The sequence below is a fragment of the Scleropages formosus genome, chromosome 16, assembly GCF_900964775.1.
Source record: "Scleropages formosus chromosome 16, fSclFor1.1, whole genome shotgun sequence".
Classification (NCBI taxonomy): domain Eukaryota; kingdom Metazoa; phylum Chordata; class Actinopteri; order Osteoglossiformes; family Osteoglossidae; genus Scleropages; species Scleropages formosus.
The window spans coordinates 14,503,230-14,518,963 of NC_041821.1; the positions used below are offsets into that span (position 1 = coordinate 14,503,230).

The window sequence follows — 15,734 nt, forward strand, 5'->3', positions numbered from 1 at the left end:
CCAAAACACAATTCCAAGTAACTTTACCAAGTAAACTAAGCAAAACCCACAAAAATAATTTTTCCATTCTTTGTCTTTTCAATTCTTTGTTTAGCTTATCAAAGTAAAATAAAATCAGTTCTCGTACCAACATTCATGTTCAATACTGTCAGTTTTACAAAGACATAAATAAAACAAGGTAAAATACAATATACTATATAAAATAAACTTTCAAACGATTACCAGAGGTGAACTAAAATTATTTTTGAGACCAGCAACATTAAAATTAACCCCTGAGACTGTAGAGAATCTAATAGCCATGTGTACATTGACTGTGTGCACACTGCAATGGAGAACGCAAAGTGAAGGCACGGATCGCGGAAGGCGCGGGGGCCTTGGGAAGCTGACACGGCATAGTTCATGGCGTCAGCAGAGTGAGAAAACAGAACAAACATGAGAACCAAACAACCTTTGATTGATCAAGGCAGTGTAAGAAATCCGAGTCAGCTGTTTGAGTCCAGTTTATATACTTTCTACAAACTGAAAACAGGAAAAACTAAACTATGACTGAATGAATGATGTAAGACCTGACTAATCACAGGTTTACTACAGCACAGTATTTTTTGTGAGTATGCTTTCTACTATATATGTTACTTTTAAGTCTATATTAAAACAAGGCTTTGTCAAAGGTTGTTATGCACAATATATAAATGTATGTTACAAGAATATACAAGGACATTTTCTCGCAATTATGATCATAACATCCAAGCATTCGAGGCAATACCTTTGGCTTTAAGATTAGTTTACATATGAACAACAGAATACAAAAACATTAAAAAAATAAAATGAACTTAGAATGGACTGGCAGCCATATATTATAAATTCCTCTTTTAAAAAAATCATATTCAAGTTCTGGCATAACTTCTTTCCCTCCCTTTGTGAAATCGAGTATGTAAAATGCAGGGAAAGTGGGGCGAAGGGGTAGCTGAGCAGGTAAAAGGAAAATAAGGGTACATTTTTCAAGTTTGCCATTCCACATGTGCAAGTAAATATAAAATGCTACAAATCAAGACACACCACTGTTTCCATTTCAAGACAGTCCTGGGGGGGGGGGAGGGGACTGTAAGGACAGATCAATTACTTCACATCCAACTCTGTTCTTCTCTTCTCCATTGTAACGGAACTCCAAACCTTCATACTGAGACCAGCTACCAACGAGAAGGGGTTATTAGTCCTGAAGACAGTTTTACTCTTCACACTTCCCACCCCACACATACTCCAAGCTCAGCCGAACCACAATCTCACTCGCTGTCAGTGTCTAGCTCAGTGTCAGACCACTCAATGGGCGCTAGCAGACCCTGCTGCTGTGCATACTCCAGCACAGCCATGTAGCAGAAGTAGTACTGGTCCCATGTCTGGATGCTGAAGGCGCGCTGCGAGCGCATGCGTTGCACCGTCTGCCTCACGTCCACCGTGCCGATGTCCTCCAGCCGCGACAGGCAGATGTCCAGAGTGCAAAAAGTACCTAAGAGGGAGCAGTCCGGCCAGGGACAGTATAAGGCAAAGAGCGAGAGCGATGCAGTTAAGTGCACAGGTTCTTTACATCATCAGTGGTTATATATCATACGTAAAAGCAAGCACTCTGATATAGCAAGAGTTGAATTTAAAATTGCATCCCTTGCTCCTGATGCCTATGGATTAACAATCAATACAAAAACACACTCAATGTGTACTGTACGTAAAACAGCATCCGTACCTGTCCTTCCGATGCCTGCGCTACAGTGAACCACCACTGGAGGGCCCCCTGGTGGCCCTGTCCAGTCATTGCACAGAGACTGGAAGGCAGCCTCCTGGTGCTGCTTGACCTGGGCCCGGAAAGCCAGCATGGCAGAGGCTGATTTGGGCACTCCGAAGTCGGGCCAGCTCACGTACTGGTAGTGAGCCACGTCCCGACGCTCCAGTGTCTTAGAGGGACAGACAGATGAACAGATGAATGTCACACGGCCCCCACAAGGAAAAACTTTCCTTAGAGTGATGCTTTCATACAATTTATGCTACTCAAATTGAAGACTGGCTTGCATTATCAAATAATTACTTCAAAAATTTGTTACTGATATTAATGTTATAAAGTCATTCCAGTTTTTAATACACGAATTTAGCAGAAGAGCAAGACCTGCTCCATTTTTTCAGTGACGAAACAGAAACTGACACTGAAAACAGTGTACAGCTTTTGTCAGCAAGAAAAGATCCAACTCCACACACACACACACACACACACACACACACACACACACACACGTCTACAACCACTTGTTCCGAGCAGGGTCGCGAGCCGGAGCCTAACCTGGCAACACGGGGTGCAAGACTGAAGGGGGAGGGGGACACACACTGGACGGGACGCCAGTCTGCCACAAGGCAACCCAAGCAGGGCTCAAACGCCAGACTCACCACAGAGCAAGCCCTGGCCAAACCCACTGTGCCACCACACCACCCTCCAACAGAGCCACATAAAACAAATTAACTTCCTTGCCTGTAACATGTGGCAGCATAAAGAACTGTCAGTGTGATCCTGCACTTTTTTTTTTTTTTTTTTTTTTTAAAAAAATCACCATTTTAACACAAGCTGAAGTCTAACCTAAATTGGTAATTTAAGGTTTTAATACTGAAACGAAACCACTTGACCAGTATAGTAGTTTCTGTTCAAAGTTAACAGCTACAAAAGAAAACCATGCAAGTAACAAATATTCAGTAAATGAAGACTGCAGACAAGAATTCCACTTGCGGAAATATGTATGGAACTGTCAACTCCTGCTCCAGGCCATAGTGATATCCCACCTGGTCTGCTACAACTCTCTCCCGTGCAGCATTCTGGCCTCTGCCATCAAACCTCTCCAGCCGATACAGAACACTGTTTGCACGAGTTGTGTTTGACCTACACAAGTGCTCCCACACATCTGTCCTCCTCATCTCTCCACATCGTATTCAACGCTCTGGTTATCTCTTGCAAGACCATCAATGGATCTGCTCTCCAATATCTACAAGAGCTGATCAAGTCGATACACCCCAACCATACTGCTATCCTCCTCCACCTCTGCTTGCTTGGTGGTACCACACATAAGAAGGTCCAAAATCAAAAGCACAAAGATTTTCGGTTCTGGCCTCAGTCACTCAGAACTGCTGAGTCTCTTTCAACACGCAAGCACGGTCTCAAAACTCACCGCTTTTGAAGTCACTTATCCCCTCATCTCCTATATGTTTAAAAAATTTGTACTGTTATCTGTTCAATAATTTAAAAAATTATATATGTATGCAGCTACACATGTGTATGGGTATATAGTGGTATGTAACAAAATGACTGTACTTAATCACATGCCTGTATGCAAATTTCTACTTCTGTTGATGTAAGGCACTTTGCATTGTTTTCTGAGCTCTATATCCCTGTACAGATGGATGAATGAATGCAGGACATTTAGTGCAGTGTATCTACTACTATGAGTTACCTTTGGTAAGTGTCAGCTAAGTACTATATAGTAATCATTGTACATCACTTTGGAGAAAAGCTTCTACTAAATGAATAAATGTATATTAGTGACCAGTTTTAAGTTACAATATTTACTGTAATATTCAGCTTCAGTTTTGGAGCATTAACATAACACAATGGGATTCCTGTTCCTGTGGACTGTGGAGGCAGCTGAAAGAGAAACCCAGCAGCTCACAGCACAGTCCTGTGCCCACCCTCACCTGGGTGTTGTAGAGCTCCAGGTGTGTGAGCTTGAAGTCCGGGAACATCTCGACGTGCAGATTCCTCACATGGAAAAAGCCGTACTGCTCGGTGCGGCCCGTCTCTAGGGGCCAGTACTGACCGCACTTGACCCGACCTCGTTCTACTACTCTGAAAGCAAATGATCAGCACTTAAACCACACTACTTTGCATATACTATAAAATTTGAAATTTGTTAAAATCCCTCATATTTGTAAAGGTTTTTTTTTTTTAAGGCAAAGGGTCTCTATTTTGAGGGATCCAGGATTTAGACAATTTTCTTACAACCGCCAAAAATATTTACAAAAACTTATGCAAATGTGAAAACAAAAGGGGCAAATATACTCAAACTTTTAATGGTACTGTACATTTGCAAAAATGGGGAAAAACCCACTAAAATTTAAATGTTAAAGATTAGATCAACAGCAGAAACAGTAAACTATCAAATTGTACCTAATTAATCACAGCTTTAGTTACCAGTGGGGATATTATTTTATGTTGTATTAGACATGTCAGGTGTTCATGAAAGCTTTTTTGTATGAAAGGTGATTCCTGTGGCAAGTCCAGAAATATTAACCTGCATGAAGAGATTACATGCACAACTTAAGGCACAAGCAATCAGATCCCATCACTGGGAACCACACCCGTTCTCTCCTTTTAGCTTAATATTTTAAATTGGTTTTATCAACATTGAATAATTTGGTTTTCTTCACACCAAACCTTTATGCAAAAAAAAAAAAAATCACAAGGAAGATTTAACTTAAAAGTAATCAAGAGCATCAATTTGACAAGAAAACCAACCTTCAAAAGCTTAGCTGTTGAAGCCAGGTAGGGGTGTAAGTTAGACACAGTGGATAGAGAGGAACGTATCTCGACAGGAAGGTAGAATAACAATATACCAATTTACAAATACTTAGTTTTATTTTACCTTGTCGTCATGACGATAATTAGAACCATCTGTTCCCACACCATTCTCCAGAAGTCGCTATATGTCTTTGGCAGAGGCCCTGAGTGAGGTGAAAAGACAGAGGGTAAAAATAACACGCGGACACAAATGGTGGAAAACATGCCACTGTGTAAAACAAATTATTTTTAATTCCACTGCCTTCTGTCCCCCCTCCCCTGTCTTTGTTTTGAACTGTGTGTTATCCTGCCCTGAAGGAACAGGATGGAAAGGTGCTAGACAAAAATAAACTAAATGAACTGATTCATTAAATAATTAGTTTTATGCATATGGCAGGTGACTCAAGTCTAAAAATCTATTTGGCATTAATAACAAGCAGCAAGTCAGTGCAACAGATGGCTTTTTAAACATAATTCTATATATTCATGAAGACAGCCTTATTCGTATGAAAACCTGACAGGGATGACACTCACCCTGAGTAGCAACATAGGCATTGCTTCTCTTGTACCCATCCATAAAACTTGCATTAATATAATCTGAGGTCTTAAGGGCAGAAAAAGAGAAGAAAATAAACAAGAAAACAACCATTTATTCCTGGAACCAGAGGTCACTGCACTCACAAGTGGGGGGTAGGTATGCTTTGAGTAAAATTAAAAAGTTACTCTAGACTGCTCTGCCCTCTCCCGGCACGGTTAAGGAAATAGCTGAAAAGCACCTGTACAAATCACAGTGCAGAAACCACACGCACAGTAATATACACGTTTTAACAGTTTTACTAAATAGTTTGAGAGAAAGCATAGCAAAAGCTTTTATTATACCCAACATTGAAAGTAAGAAAAGTACCTCATCATTGTCGTCATTCAGAGGGCTGAGTTTGACTCTCGAATGGTCCAAACACAGGACATCGCTGTACCTGTTCTTGACCTGATTGGACAGTTTCCTGCAAGGGGAGACATACAGAACCGCTGCCAGTCTGAAAGTACGGCAAAGAAAACAATACAGAACACTACTACTGCAATGGATGTCTTCAGTGGGAGGGTGGTAAACATGGACAAGAAAATACAGTGAAGTCCTCAGTGCTGCTGCTTAGGCTGAGAAGACATCTGTACACACGTTAACACCAGTACCTGCTTCAAAGACCCCTCTCAGCAGCAGTGAGACATCCTGTGCCCTTCAGAACCCCCATCCCTCAGCAACAGGCCCCCGGTGGGTGTATACTAGTTCCAGCTCACACTGGATGGTATCTGCATGTGTCTGATGTAGATGCATTTAAATAAGTAGCAAGTAGAGTTGCAGCTTGTTGGTTCAAGTCCCAGGAGACCTAGCTGCTGCAGGGACCCTGAATAACAAACTCAAGCTCGGTTTATTCAGTTGAAAAGAAAAATGGATATAGAGATGAACAGCAAAACAACAAAATCAGCTAAAAGCAGACCACCAAACACCACAGAGGTAACTGACTGACTGAAAAACTTGAATAAACCCAACATTTCCTTGACTAAACAAAGACAATATCTCTAACATACGCAAGCAGGAAAGGTCAGAGTGGTACGTTGTGCATCCTCTCTCCTCCACACGCAGAGGGCTTTCTGGTGTTGTGTCAAGAGGCAGAGGAGGAGTAGGAGGAAGTTGCCGTTTACAGTAAACGTTCCCAGAGCGCTTCCTTTTTCCCACCACGGCCCAGGAACTCAATTTTTATTTATAGCCTGTGCTGCCCAGAGACACAAACACCCCCAGGTCCCATGTCATTGACAAGATACAATAACACAACATTTAATGACAACACTCAACAGCCCACTTGGTGTCATACATCCAGTTTGACTCATCTTAGAAGTGGGCTTTTTCCACAAGTCTTGCACTGCCAGTGTCTTTCAACTGAAGGCTATACACCCTCCAACAGGACACCCCAGCCTGCAGACTGCCTTCTCTACACAGTAGAGGTCACTTCTAAGCTAGTCAGGACCTGACCCTGCCACAAACCGAAACGGCACTGCCAAATGTGTTCTCAATCTCCAGCTCACTTCGTCTAAACAGTCCAGACAAATAGGTTTGTTGTAAACACACGATCTTTACTGCTGCCGCTGCAAACCAAAACCATGAACCTTTCTCACCACAGCTGCAACATAAACTGTTAAGTGCCATAAGTCACACAGTATAAAACTTATAAGGCCCCCCGAGGCAAGGTTGCACACTTTTCTTTCACAAATTTTCAAACTGCATGAGTCTTACTTGGAGTAGTCAAAGGTGCCTGATGGCGGCTCTTTGCGGATTTCTTCATACTCCTGGTAGATGCCCTTCTTCTTCTTCCTCTTTACGTACTGCACCAGCTCAGCCACACCCATGCCACCAGGTTCAGGCATGTGCACTGACTGTTCCATGTCCGGTATGGGGGAGGGGCACACACCCGGGTTACTGGGGGCCATGGGTCGTGAGATCTTCTGTGGTAGTGGCGGCACACCCAACTCCCCATCAATTTCCCCCCCGCCCCCACTCCCATTTGTGTCCTGGTCCAGCAACACTACAGCCCCATCTCTCCCACCCAGGCTTCCGGTGTGTTTGCGACGCAGCGGCGTATCTGGAGGCGTATCTGACTGTGGTGGCGGGTGGCGGCCCCGTTCATTTCCATTGGCACTGGGGCTGCCGTGGGCCACATCATTATACTCTTTTCCAGCATCTGCCGTCTCTGTCACCCCTGACCCCTGCATGAGCATGGAGCCATTCCAGTGCTGGCAGTTGCCTTGTGAGGGCTCCAGCTCTATGGTAGTTCTACCCTGCTTGCGATAGTGGTTGCGCAGGTTGGCATTGGTGGCACAAACATTGTCGTCGGCCAGGTTAGAGTTGAGCCCATCCCCAACAAGACTGGGGCCACAGTTGGCATTGGTCTGTTGAAGAGAATAAGAGCGGAGAAGATTCCCCACACAGTCCCCATCGCCAGGTCCACTTAGTGGGCCCCCCTGACCAGAGTTCACACAGGCTTGGATCCAGGCAATGTGGCTGTACTTAGAAGATCCGCCAAGGTGTTCCGGGAGAGACTCCATAGGGATGTGGCCGGCTAACTCATGGGCCTTCACTGTGCACACCTGAGCAGGGTGGAAATGGGAGGACACTGTAAAGCTATTCACGCAGGAAACTAAACTATTTCTTATACAAAATCCAATCACCACATAGATCTTACGAAGTAAAAAAAAAAAAAAACCCACGCACGCACACACACACACAAGGGTGGAATTAAAAAGAGCTGTATGTTAACATTATAACGTAGCAGGACAGCTATTAGTATGCAGCCTTATTTCAAGACACCTGGAGTAACTAAATGTCAAAGTTTGGAGTGCCAGAATTCCCCATTTTAATAAGACACCCTTAAAATCCGAAAGGAAAATGTACTGGCAAGAACCACAGCAGAAAGTCCTGCACACTTCTCTACTTCTAAAAGGTGAAAAAAGAAGTCACCTGGCTCTCACCCATATCAGACATGCTCAGGCCAATGAGACACAGCAGAGGGAGAAAGATATGGAGAAAACAAGGACATGGTCTGTTTGAACAATTAGGATGACCAAAAAAAAAAAAAAAAACCCCAACTGGAGAGAAGCTTTAAATAAAATTACTGAAACATTATGATATTCACTTAACATTACAAAACCAACAAAGACACCAAGTCACCACATATAGAAACGGAGCCCTCTGGGAAGGCACAGATGTCACAGTGTTGACAGGAGGAACGCTGATCAGGTGTCCTTAGCATACCCTTTCCCTTAGCTTCTCCCGGACAAAGAGGCGCAGCACGGCGAATGGTGCCCGGAACCACAGTGGGGACGACACAATGAAAACACACCGGAGACGTGCAGGAAATGCACCCTAGACCACAAAGACAAACAACACGCACAGTCATTACCTCTATGAATCCAGCTCAGCAGTCACAGTAGTCATAGAATCAGCATCACTTACTACAGACATTTATGTAAAGACCTAAGAAAGTCATACCCAAAAAGGTAATAAAAGATTTCAAATCAACAGTAATAAGAAAAAAAAAAAAAATATATATTTTTTTTTTGTCCCCGTCCCCGCCCACAAGTTCATTAACTTACACACCTCACACATATATACAGACACATAGATTCATATAGAATACATGAGGGGAAAGTGCCACACACATAGTAAAAATATTTGTTCAGAGGATCTTGCCATTTGTTTTTTTGTATTGTTACGTCTTTCTATTAAGAAGGGTAGAAAAAAAAAAAATTTCAATGACATCCGAGTTTGAGCAAAAAGACCAGATAATTCCCTACAGTGGAGAGAGAGAAAAAAAAAAAAAAAAAAACCACACACACAAGTGAGCATCATCTACAATGTTTACACACAACAGTGCGTGGTGATAAGCCTTGACAAGGAGACAGCACAGTCAAAATTTTGTGGTCGGACAGAACGCAAATTCAAGGAGGAATGTTAACAGATCCTGTTCAAAACATCAACAAGACCATAATGTTTACGAGCAGGTGTGTCCTGAGGCAATGCTGTACAATGATTCAGGTCCCTGATTCAGTCCTCCTTTCTTCTGCAGTGTGGCTATGTGGTGCAAACAGTCTGCCTTCACAGTGTATATTAGATTTACAGTTTAACCCAATTGGGTTGCATATGTGATGGAAATTGAATGCAGATGTTTTATCTGTGAAAATATTTAGAACTTTTGTATGTGCGTCAACCCATTAAACCAGTACAGCGACTAAGAACAAGTTGTTGCGACCAAGAGGTTTTCGGTTCAAATCAAAATTTCAACAACATTACACTACATACCTGAATTTCTACAATAAAATAAGATGCTTTTTAACTAGTAAATGATGGTGTGTAACGGCAACTTGCAGCTCAAATGAGCTCATCTGAAAAATGAAAAAAAAACAGGCCACACCTTGAGGAGGTTGAGGATCTTTACACACAGCTCATAGTCAAAATTCCCATAGGTGGAGTTGGTCATGTCGTAGATAAATATAAGACCGTCTCGTTGCGTCTGAACACTACAAGGGCAAGAGAAAAATGAAGACTATTGTGCAACAGCAAAGACAGAATTGTCAAACATGGCTTCTCTGCACAACCAAAGAAGAAAATTCACAGAAAACTAAGATAACACAATGAGATTAATGGTCAATAACTCCTCACTTGTGCAACATAATAAAATACAACTGTTCTTCATTACAAAATTTTACTGAAATGTTATTTTTGCTTTGTAACAGTCAATCTGCAGGAGGGCCTCTGTGTTCAGATCTCTTATTTATGTGTACCAGTAACCTGTTTCTTCCTTCCATTACCTTTCAATGGCTTTGTCCAGCTGGTAGATGATGGCTTGCAACACAACCTTGTGTGACGTCCCATCAGGCCTGTGGAGACGTGCAGTGAACAAGGCCAAGGCAGCACCCTTGGCATCTCGGCCGGGCTATGGAGGTAGCATGTACACAGAGAGGCTGCACTCCACATAGAGGATGACAACAGCCAAAAAACTGATACACAAGACTAGGTGGCAAATGGTTTCAACACTGAATCGTATTTTGTATAACATTCCAATATAAGTTAATTTGTCTACACAATAAATCATGTTTTTATCTCTGTGACGGTCCCCGTTTCTTACAAAATTCCCGCTTTAAAGACAGTTCTGAATTATAAATTGTCACATAATTTATACATGAATTAAATGTTGAGGCATTCACAAAATATACTTTCCAAATAATTAAATGAATGGTACCGCAAAAACATTGTGAGTATAATTTATTTATTTAAAAAAAAAAAAAAAGAAAATACAGCTGGAGTTACACACAAGAGAAAATTATTCATCAGAGCACACTTACGAGGACTGTAAACTTTCCACTTAGCAGCTCAGACCGTAGGGGCTCCTCATCTGGGTTGAGGTTGTAGATTCCCTCTTTTATTCTGGTGTTCTGCCAGTGACAGACAGATCACATTATAAAAGAGTGAGTCTGAAGGAAGAAGATAAGTCAACACCCTGGAAATCTCTCCCTTATCATACTCCAAGCGGTACTTCCTAACTATATTAATCTAAATCAAAAACACCTGAATGAGATAAACATGCAAAATCATATAGTGGTGTCTCAGAGTTTAACAATGTGAAAACTTTAAGATTGAAATCTCAAATCCAAGCTAAAGATTGCTGGTTAAGTTCATCTTGATTATAGTGAAAGATGAACTTAAAGAAGTGAAAGATAACCTTTTGGACAGGAAATGTTCTACGGGGTGAAATTGCTTAACACGGATGCAAGGTCATCATTCAAATTCAGGAGGCACAACTTCATGCCACAGCGCGACCCAGGACAGCTCAAGCCACAAGCCAAAGAGCTGGACCATACTGTGGGAACAACTAACGGCAGGACTTCTACCACGAATCCTGCCAAACCCAACATTCAGCAAAGTCACTGAGAACAAGGGCCAAAGAAAGGGACAGCTGGGACATGGTACCAACACTTGTATTGCTTCATTCTCTCCGATTATGTCTCAGAAAATAAAACTATGAAAATCCATGCACAAAAACTTCTCTAAAGCTACCAAACAAAGGCATGCAACACTATCAGATGACAAAAATGCAGGTGTGACTACCAGGAATATTCTGGTGACAAAACATCTACCAAGCTGTTCATCAAGGCTAGCGTTGATGCTCAGCGGTTCTTTCAAAGACCACCGCCACTGCATACCAGTACAAAGTTGATTAAAGTAATAAAACACCATCTAAGTTCATAGCTGCACCATATTGTGGGATTTCCCAAAGCATCTTCTTACAAGCTTATTTTAATCAGCAATGTTACACATAAACAGATTAATAATTAATAACAGTTCCTCGAGCAACAAATCCCACAATGATTAACAGGAAGAGCTGTACAAAAACGAGACACAAAAGGGTGGGGAAGCCATACCTTGTAGGCCTGGAAGAGGTCTATGGCCCTAGAGACATCAAATTTGCGGGCCATCAGGAACTTGACAGCTGTGGTGCGGGACACCAGCACCTCGGCGTGCTGTTCCCGGTTCCTCAGCTCGGCCAAGAACTCCTCCACAGCCTGAACCAACACACACAGACACACAAAATCTATCACATGGATGCCATAACATGAAATTAAACACATGGCTAACAGCCCTAGATTTTTCATTTCTGCTCAGGTATTTAATGGGGGGGGGACAAGATGAGCCAATGTGTCTCAGAGGTTCTGAGTACAAATGCACGGAAAGCTTATTCTGAAGGGAGACGTGAATTATTAATGCATACGCTGCTCATTCATGCTTTTATTTCAATGATTCTAAAAGCATTAAGACGCTGAAAGTTACGCACCTGTGACGCACACAGAACAAGAAAGAGTCAGATCCATTTGAAAGAAGGGAAAAAAAAAAGTGCCATGATTAATATTCAGCAGAATTTCTAGTTTTTAACATGCTCAAGATGTCTGTGACAAGGTACTGTCTCAGAATTACTTTAACATCTAAAAAAACTAATAAAGGGTAACTACCCAGTGGACCACAACAAATGTCACTTAAGTTTTCCTGCACTTGTCCATAAGAATTCCACTTTTAAGCAACACCCTTACTATAAAGCTTTCAAGGTTTTTATTTATATAAAAAAATTTTTCTTTAAAAAGTTTTTCTGTGTATGCTGATTTTATTTAAATCTCAGATCGAGGACACTCGACACACACACACACACACACACACACTATCTGAACTGCTTGTCCCATACAGGGTCACGGGGAGCCAGAGCCTAACTTGGCAACACAGGGTGAAAGGCTGGAGGGGGAGGGGACACACCCAGGACGGGACGCCAGTCCGTCGCAAGGCACCCCAAGTGGGACTCGAACCCCAGACCCATCGGAGAGCAGGACCCGGTTCAACCCACTGCGCCCCCCACTCAGAAGCACTACTGATATCCAATTCTCTCATCCAGCACAAGCAGAGCAAGGACTATAAAGGCACATTTCAAAAGTTATCTGAAAAAAGACTGGGGACTTTAAACCAAGGTGAGACAAATAATTTGTCAGGAACAGAAATATAAAGCAGCTGTTTTACTCATGACACGTAGACGAGTGCTCGCAGCATTCAAGCATCAAACAGGTTTTAAATAAAATACAAAAATCGGGAACAAAAACGCCAGTGCAAATAATGGGAAACCCAGGTCTTGCCGTCACTTTGCAGTGTGAGGGGGCTGGGTTCGAATCCCACCCCTGCAGTCACATTCTTGAGCAAGACACTTGCCCTGAGTGATACTTTTGCAATAAGAAAAAAATACCCTGCTGTGTACATGGCTAACTCATGGTAAAGTTCATTACCACACATTCTAAGTCTCCTTCAGGCTCAAGGATGCAATGCAATCATCTGATTCGCAACATTAAAATTTAATATTGCCTTACAAAATTAACTTGTAGAATGCAGAAACTCCACTGCAGCTTTTTTCTTCCAGCTCGGGCTTTTGTGGACTTTTAAAAAAGGTTAAAACCCGTGTGTGGGAGGACAAACGTACAGAAGGTTTCTGACAAGTCATTTCTCTGCTTGGCAGAGGGAATGAGTAAAAAAAAAAATAAAAAAATAAAAAAATAAAAAAATAAAAAAATTAAACCTACCCACACACACGCTTCTGCCCTGTTTTTTTTTTTAAGAAAGGGAACGATTCCACGGCACCAAAGGAAAAACAGCCCAAAGTTTCTACTGCTCATTAGTGAACGAGGTACTACTGCTCGTCGCGATCCTCACCACACACACGGTACCAGTCCAGTCCAGTGAGTCCAGTCCCCCGCGCGCAGGGTGACAATGGTGGGAACGGACCCACAAATGTTAACGCGCGCTTTCCTGCTTTTAACACACACATTAATTATAGGGTCTGACGGGGACGCGCGGCTCACACCGGCGCCCCCAGGCAGGTTGGTTCCACACTGACTGACACTGTGCTGCGCGCACTTATTTCGCGCGGCCAGCGAACGCAGTGCCACGCTAGTCCGAGCGGACCGCCTCGTCCCGTCACGAGAACATGCCATAATAATAGCGCCCGCAAGACGAGGAAACTGCATTTAAACTGCACAGTTCGGGCCTTAATAACGGCACTTATTTTCGTTCTGCCCCACGACAGCTAAGGCTGCTCATACATAACGCACGCAGCACAGCTGTGCGTGCGTCAGTGTGTGTGTGTGTGTGTGTCTGGACAGACCAGTCTGGCTAACGCGCTCCGACACATCCACGAGACGCCGCGCGGACCCCGCGGCGCGGGCCCCTGCGTTCGTAGCAGTAGCGCGCGCTAGTGTCCGCGGCCACATGCGAACCACCCATAAGCGATGTCCGCTTAGCCTAAAAACGGACATATGCAACATCGAGGCTGCGCGCCGCAACCCTCTAAACCACGCGCCGCAGCTGACATGACAGGACCGTTATCCGACTCTTACCAGCTCTTCTTGACTTGTCAGGGCTTCCGCCATCTTGAAGCCTCAGCGACGGCGCTGTCGCGCCCCGCCCACACAGCCTTGCCGGAGGGGAAGCCGGAGGAGCGCGAGTTAGAGCGCGTGTCTGCGCGCGGAGTCCTCGTGCGTCTGTGAGCGCTGGGCGGAGGAGCCCTGCGGAGCGGCTGATTCACTCCGTACCGTCATGTGCATTAATCCAGTTAAAAGCTTCAACTGGAACATAATCATAAACATTTCCAGCGTTGGGTCGATTCACTCTGCATAGCAATAATAAGATGAAATAAATGAATCAGTTATTAGTAGTCGTAACGGTTACGTATTTAACGATTACTTGTGTGGGTAATCATGTGAGATTGTAATCTTACATTACCAATTAAACACATTACGAACATTGTGTGACAGCTGTTTCATGATTTTTTTCTGTCAATATCAATTAAATCTCAAATAGTGGTCTGCTTCCTAAAGTCATCGTGGTCTTCAGACGATTGTAAATTCATAGCCATTCTGCAGATGTAACGTTGACCATATCATAAGGGACCATTTCGGAACCGCACAGCCTGATCCTCACTTTCCGCATAACACAAGAACACGGGACAAAAAGCCTCGTGAAAACTCTTAACTTGCACGAAAGGCAGTTCGGGTTAACGCATTAGAACAAGGAAATACCACGTTTAATGTCTTTGACAGCAGCTTTAATTCAGCCGTACGAATTCCACCTCCTCCATTGATTTGCATTCGCCGGATTATGTTAGAGAGAAAGTTCACCGGTGGCACGTGCAACATCGACCGTCAGCGGTTTTTCGTCTTAGTAGACAATTTCAGTGATTTATTCATTAAAGAAATACATAAAGTGCGGTTCCCCAGAGGAGAGAGCGAACACACATCCATCTGCATTAAGGGACCGAGCTCCACAGCAGGAGCCTGGGAACTGGTCCAGTTTATCACTTTAGGCCCCCGCCTCAGAGCGACTCGCATTATGGCGAAGGGCCGGAAGGGCTTCCGTTCCTGCTGTAACACCGCTGTCCTTGCTGCAGAAATCTCCAGAAAGCTTTTTTCTTTTTTTGTAAAAGCCTAACCCTAAGGCGTCTGGGGGAAAGGCATGGTCTAAATTTACATTTACGTCTGTTCCTAACTTGATTTGTTTTAATTCACCCACCAAGCGAACAGTCGGTTAAACTTAGCAAAGCAACTGTCCCTCCATCCACTCACAGGCTAGAAAACCTCATAACCTCCGTAATGAAATAAAATTCTCAGAAAAGACCCTGTGTTCCAGAGTCCCTGTGTTCCAGAGCCTGTTCTGGAAACACTGGGCACTAAGCAATAAAGACAATGCAATAAAAAAAAAAAATATCAGTAAACAGAAAATTGCACATCAAATAATAATTATTGTCTCAGTCAGACTTTACTTCAAAAGGTAGCCTACAGGAGTTCGATATGTTGCGTTATATATGATAAACGGTACTTGTGATAAGAGAGCACCGTGTCTGTTCGATGCAGCCATCTTTACATATTGTCCAATTGTTGTTCTTTTCCTTGTGGGTTTGTATCGTGCTATAACTTCATTATCATTTCAGTAACTGTGGTGCGGGGCAAATGTTTCAAATTCGCCGAGGTTTCCAGCAAAGCTTTGAGTGTTCTCTTGTTTGTCACTTTCTCCTGGGGCACA

At 43.2% G+C, this 15,734-nt stretch overlaps 1 protein-coding gene across 1 annotated transcript; it reads right to left on the reverse strand.

Annotated features, from left to right (window-relative positions):
- Nucleotides 1-126: 126 nt before the first annotated feature.
- Nucleotides 127-14,139, reverse strand: LOC108925932 (tyrosine-protein phosphatase non-receptor type 9-like). Its single transcript, XM_018738306.2, has 13 exons — nucleotides 14,054-14,139; nucleotides 11,552-11,692; nucleotides 10,475-10,564; nucleotides 9,941-10,065; nucleotides 9,544-9,649; nucleotides 8,385-8,495; nucleotides 6,870-7,720; nucleotides 5,487-5,583; nucleotides 5,117-5,186; nucleotides 4,668-4,746; nucleotides 3,721-3,871; nucleotides 1,736-1,943; nucleotides 127-1,504 (listed from the first exon to the last, which is right to left on the reverse strand). Exons 1-13 carry the CDS (start codon nucleotides 14,084-14,086, stop codon nucleotides 1,281-1,283), a joined length of 2,286 nt encoding a protein of 761 aa, XP_018593822.2. The 5' UTR covers nucleotides 14,087-14,139; the 3' UTR covers nucleotides 127-1,280.
- Nucleotides 14,140-15,734: the final 1,595 nt, after the last annotated feature.

Bases quoted from the DNA above. Each gene is read 5' to 3' on its own strand.
- LOC108925932 (XM_018738306.2), bottom strand. From the start codon at position 14,086: ATGGCGGAAGCCCTGACAAGTCAAGAAGAGCTG. The intron at 10,565-11,551 runs GTATGGCTTCCC...TGTCACTGGCAG, and splicing joins ACCTCTTCCAGGCCTACAAG to AACACCAGAATAAAAGAGGG. The intron at 9,650-9,940 runs GTAATGGAAGGA...TTGCCCTTGTAG, and splicing joins CTGGACAAAGCCATTGAAAG to TGTTCAGACGCAACGAGACG.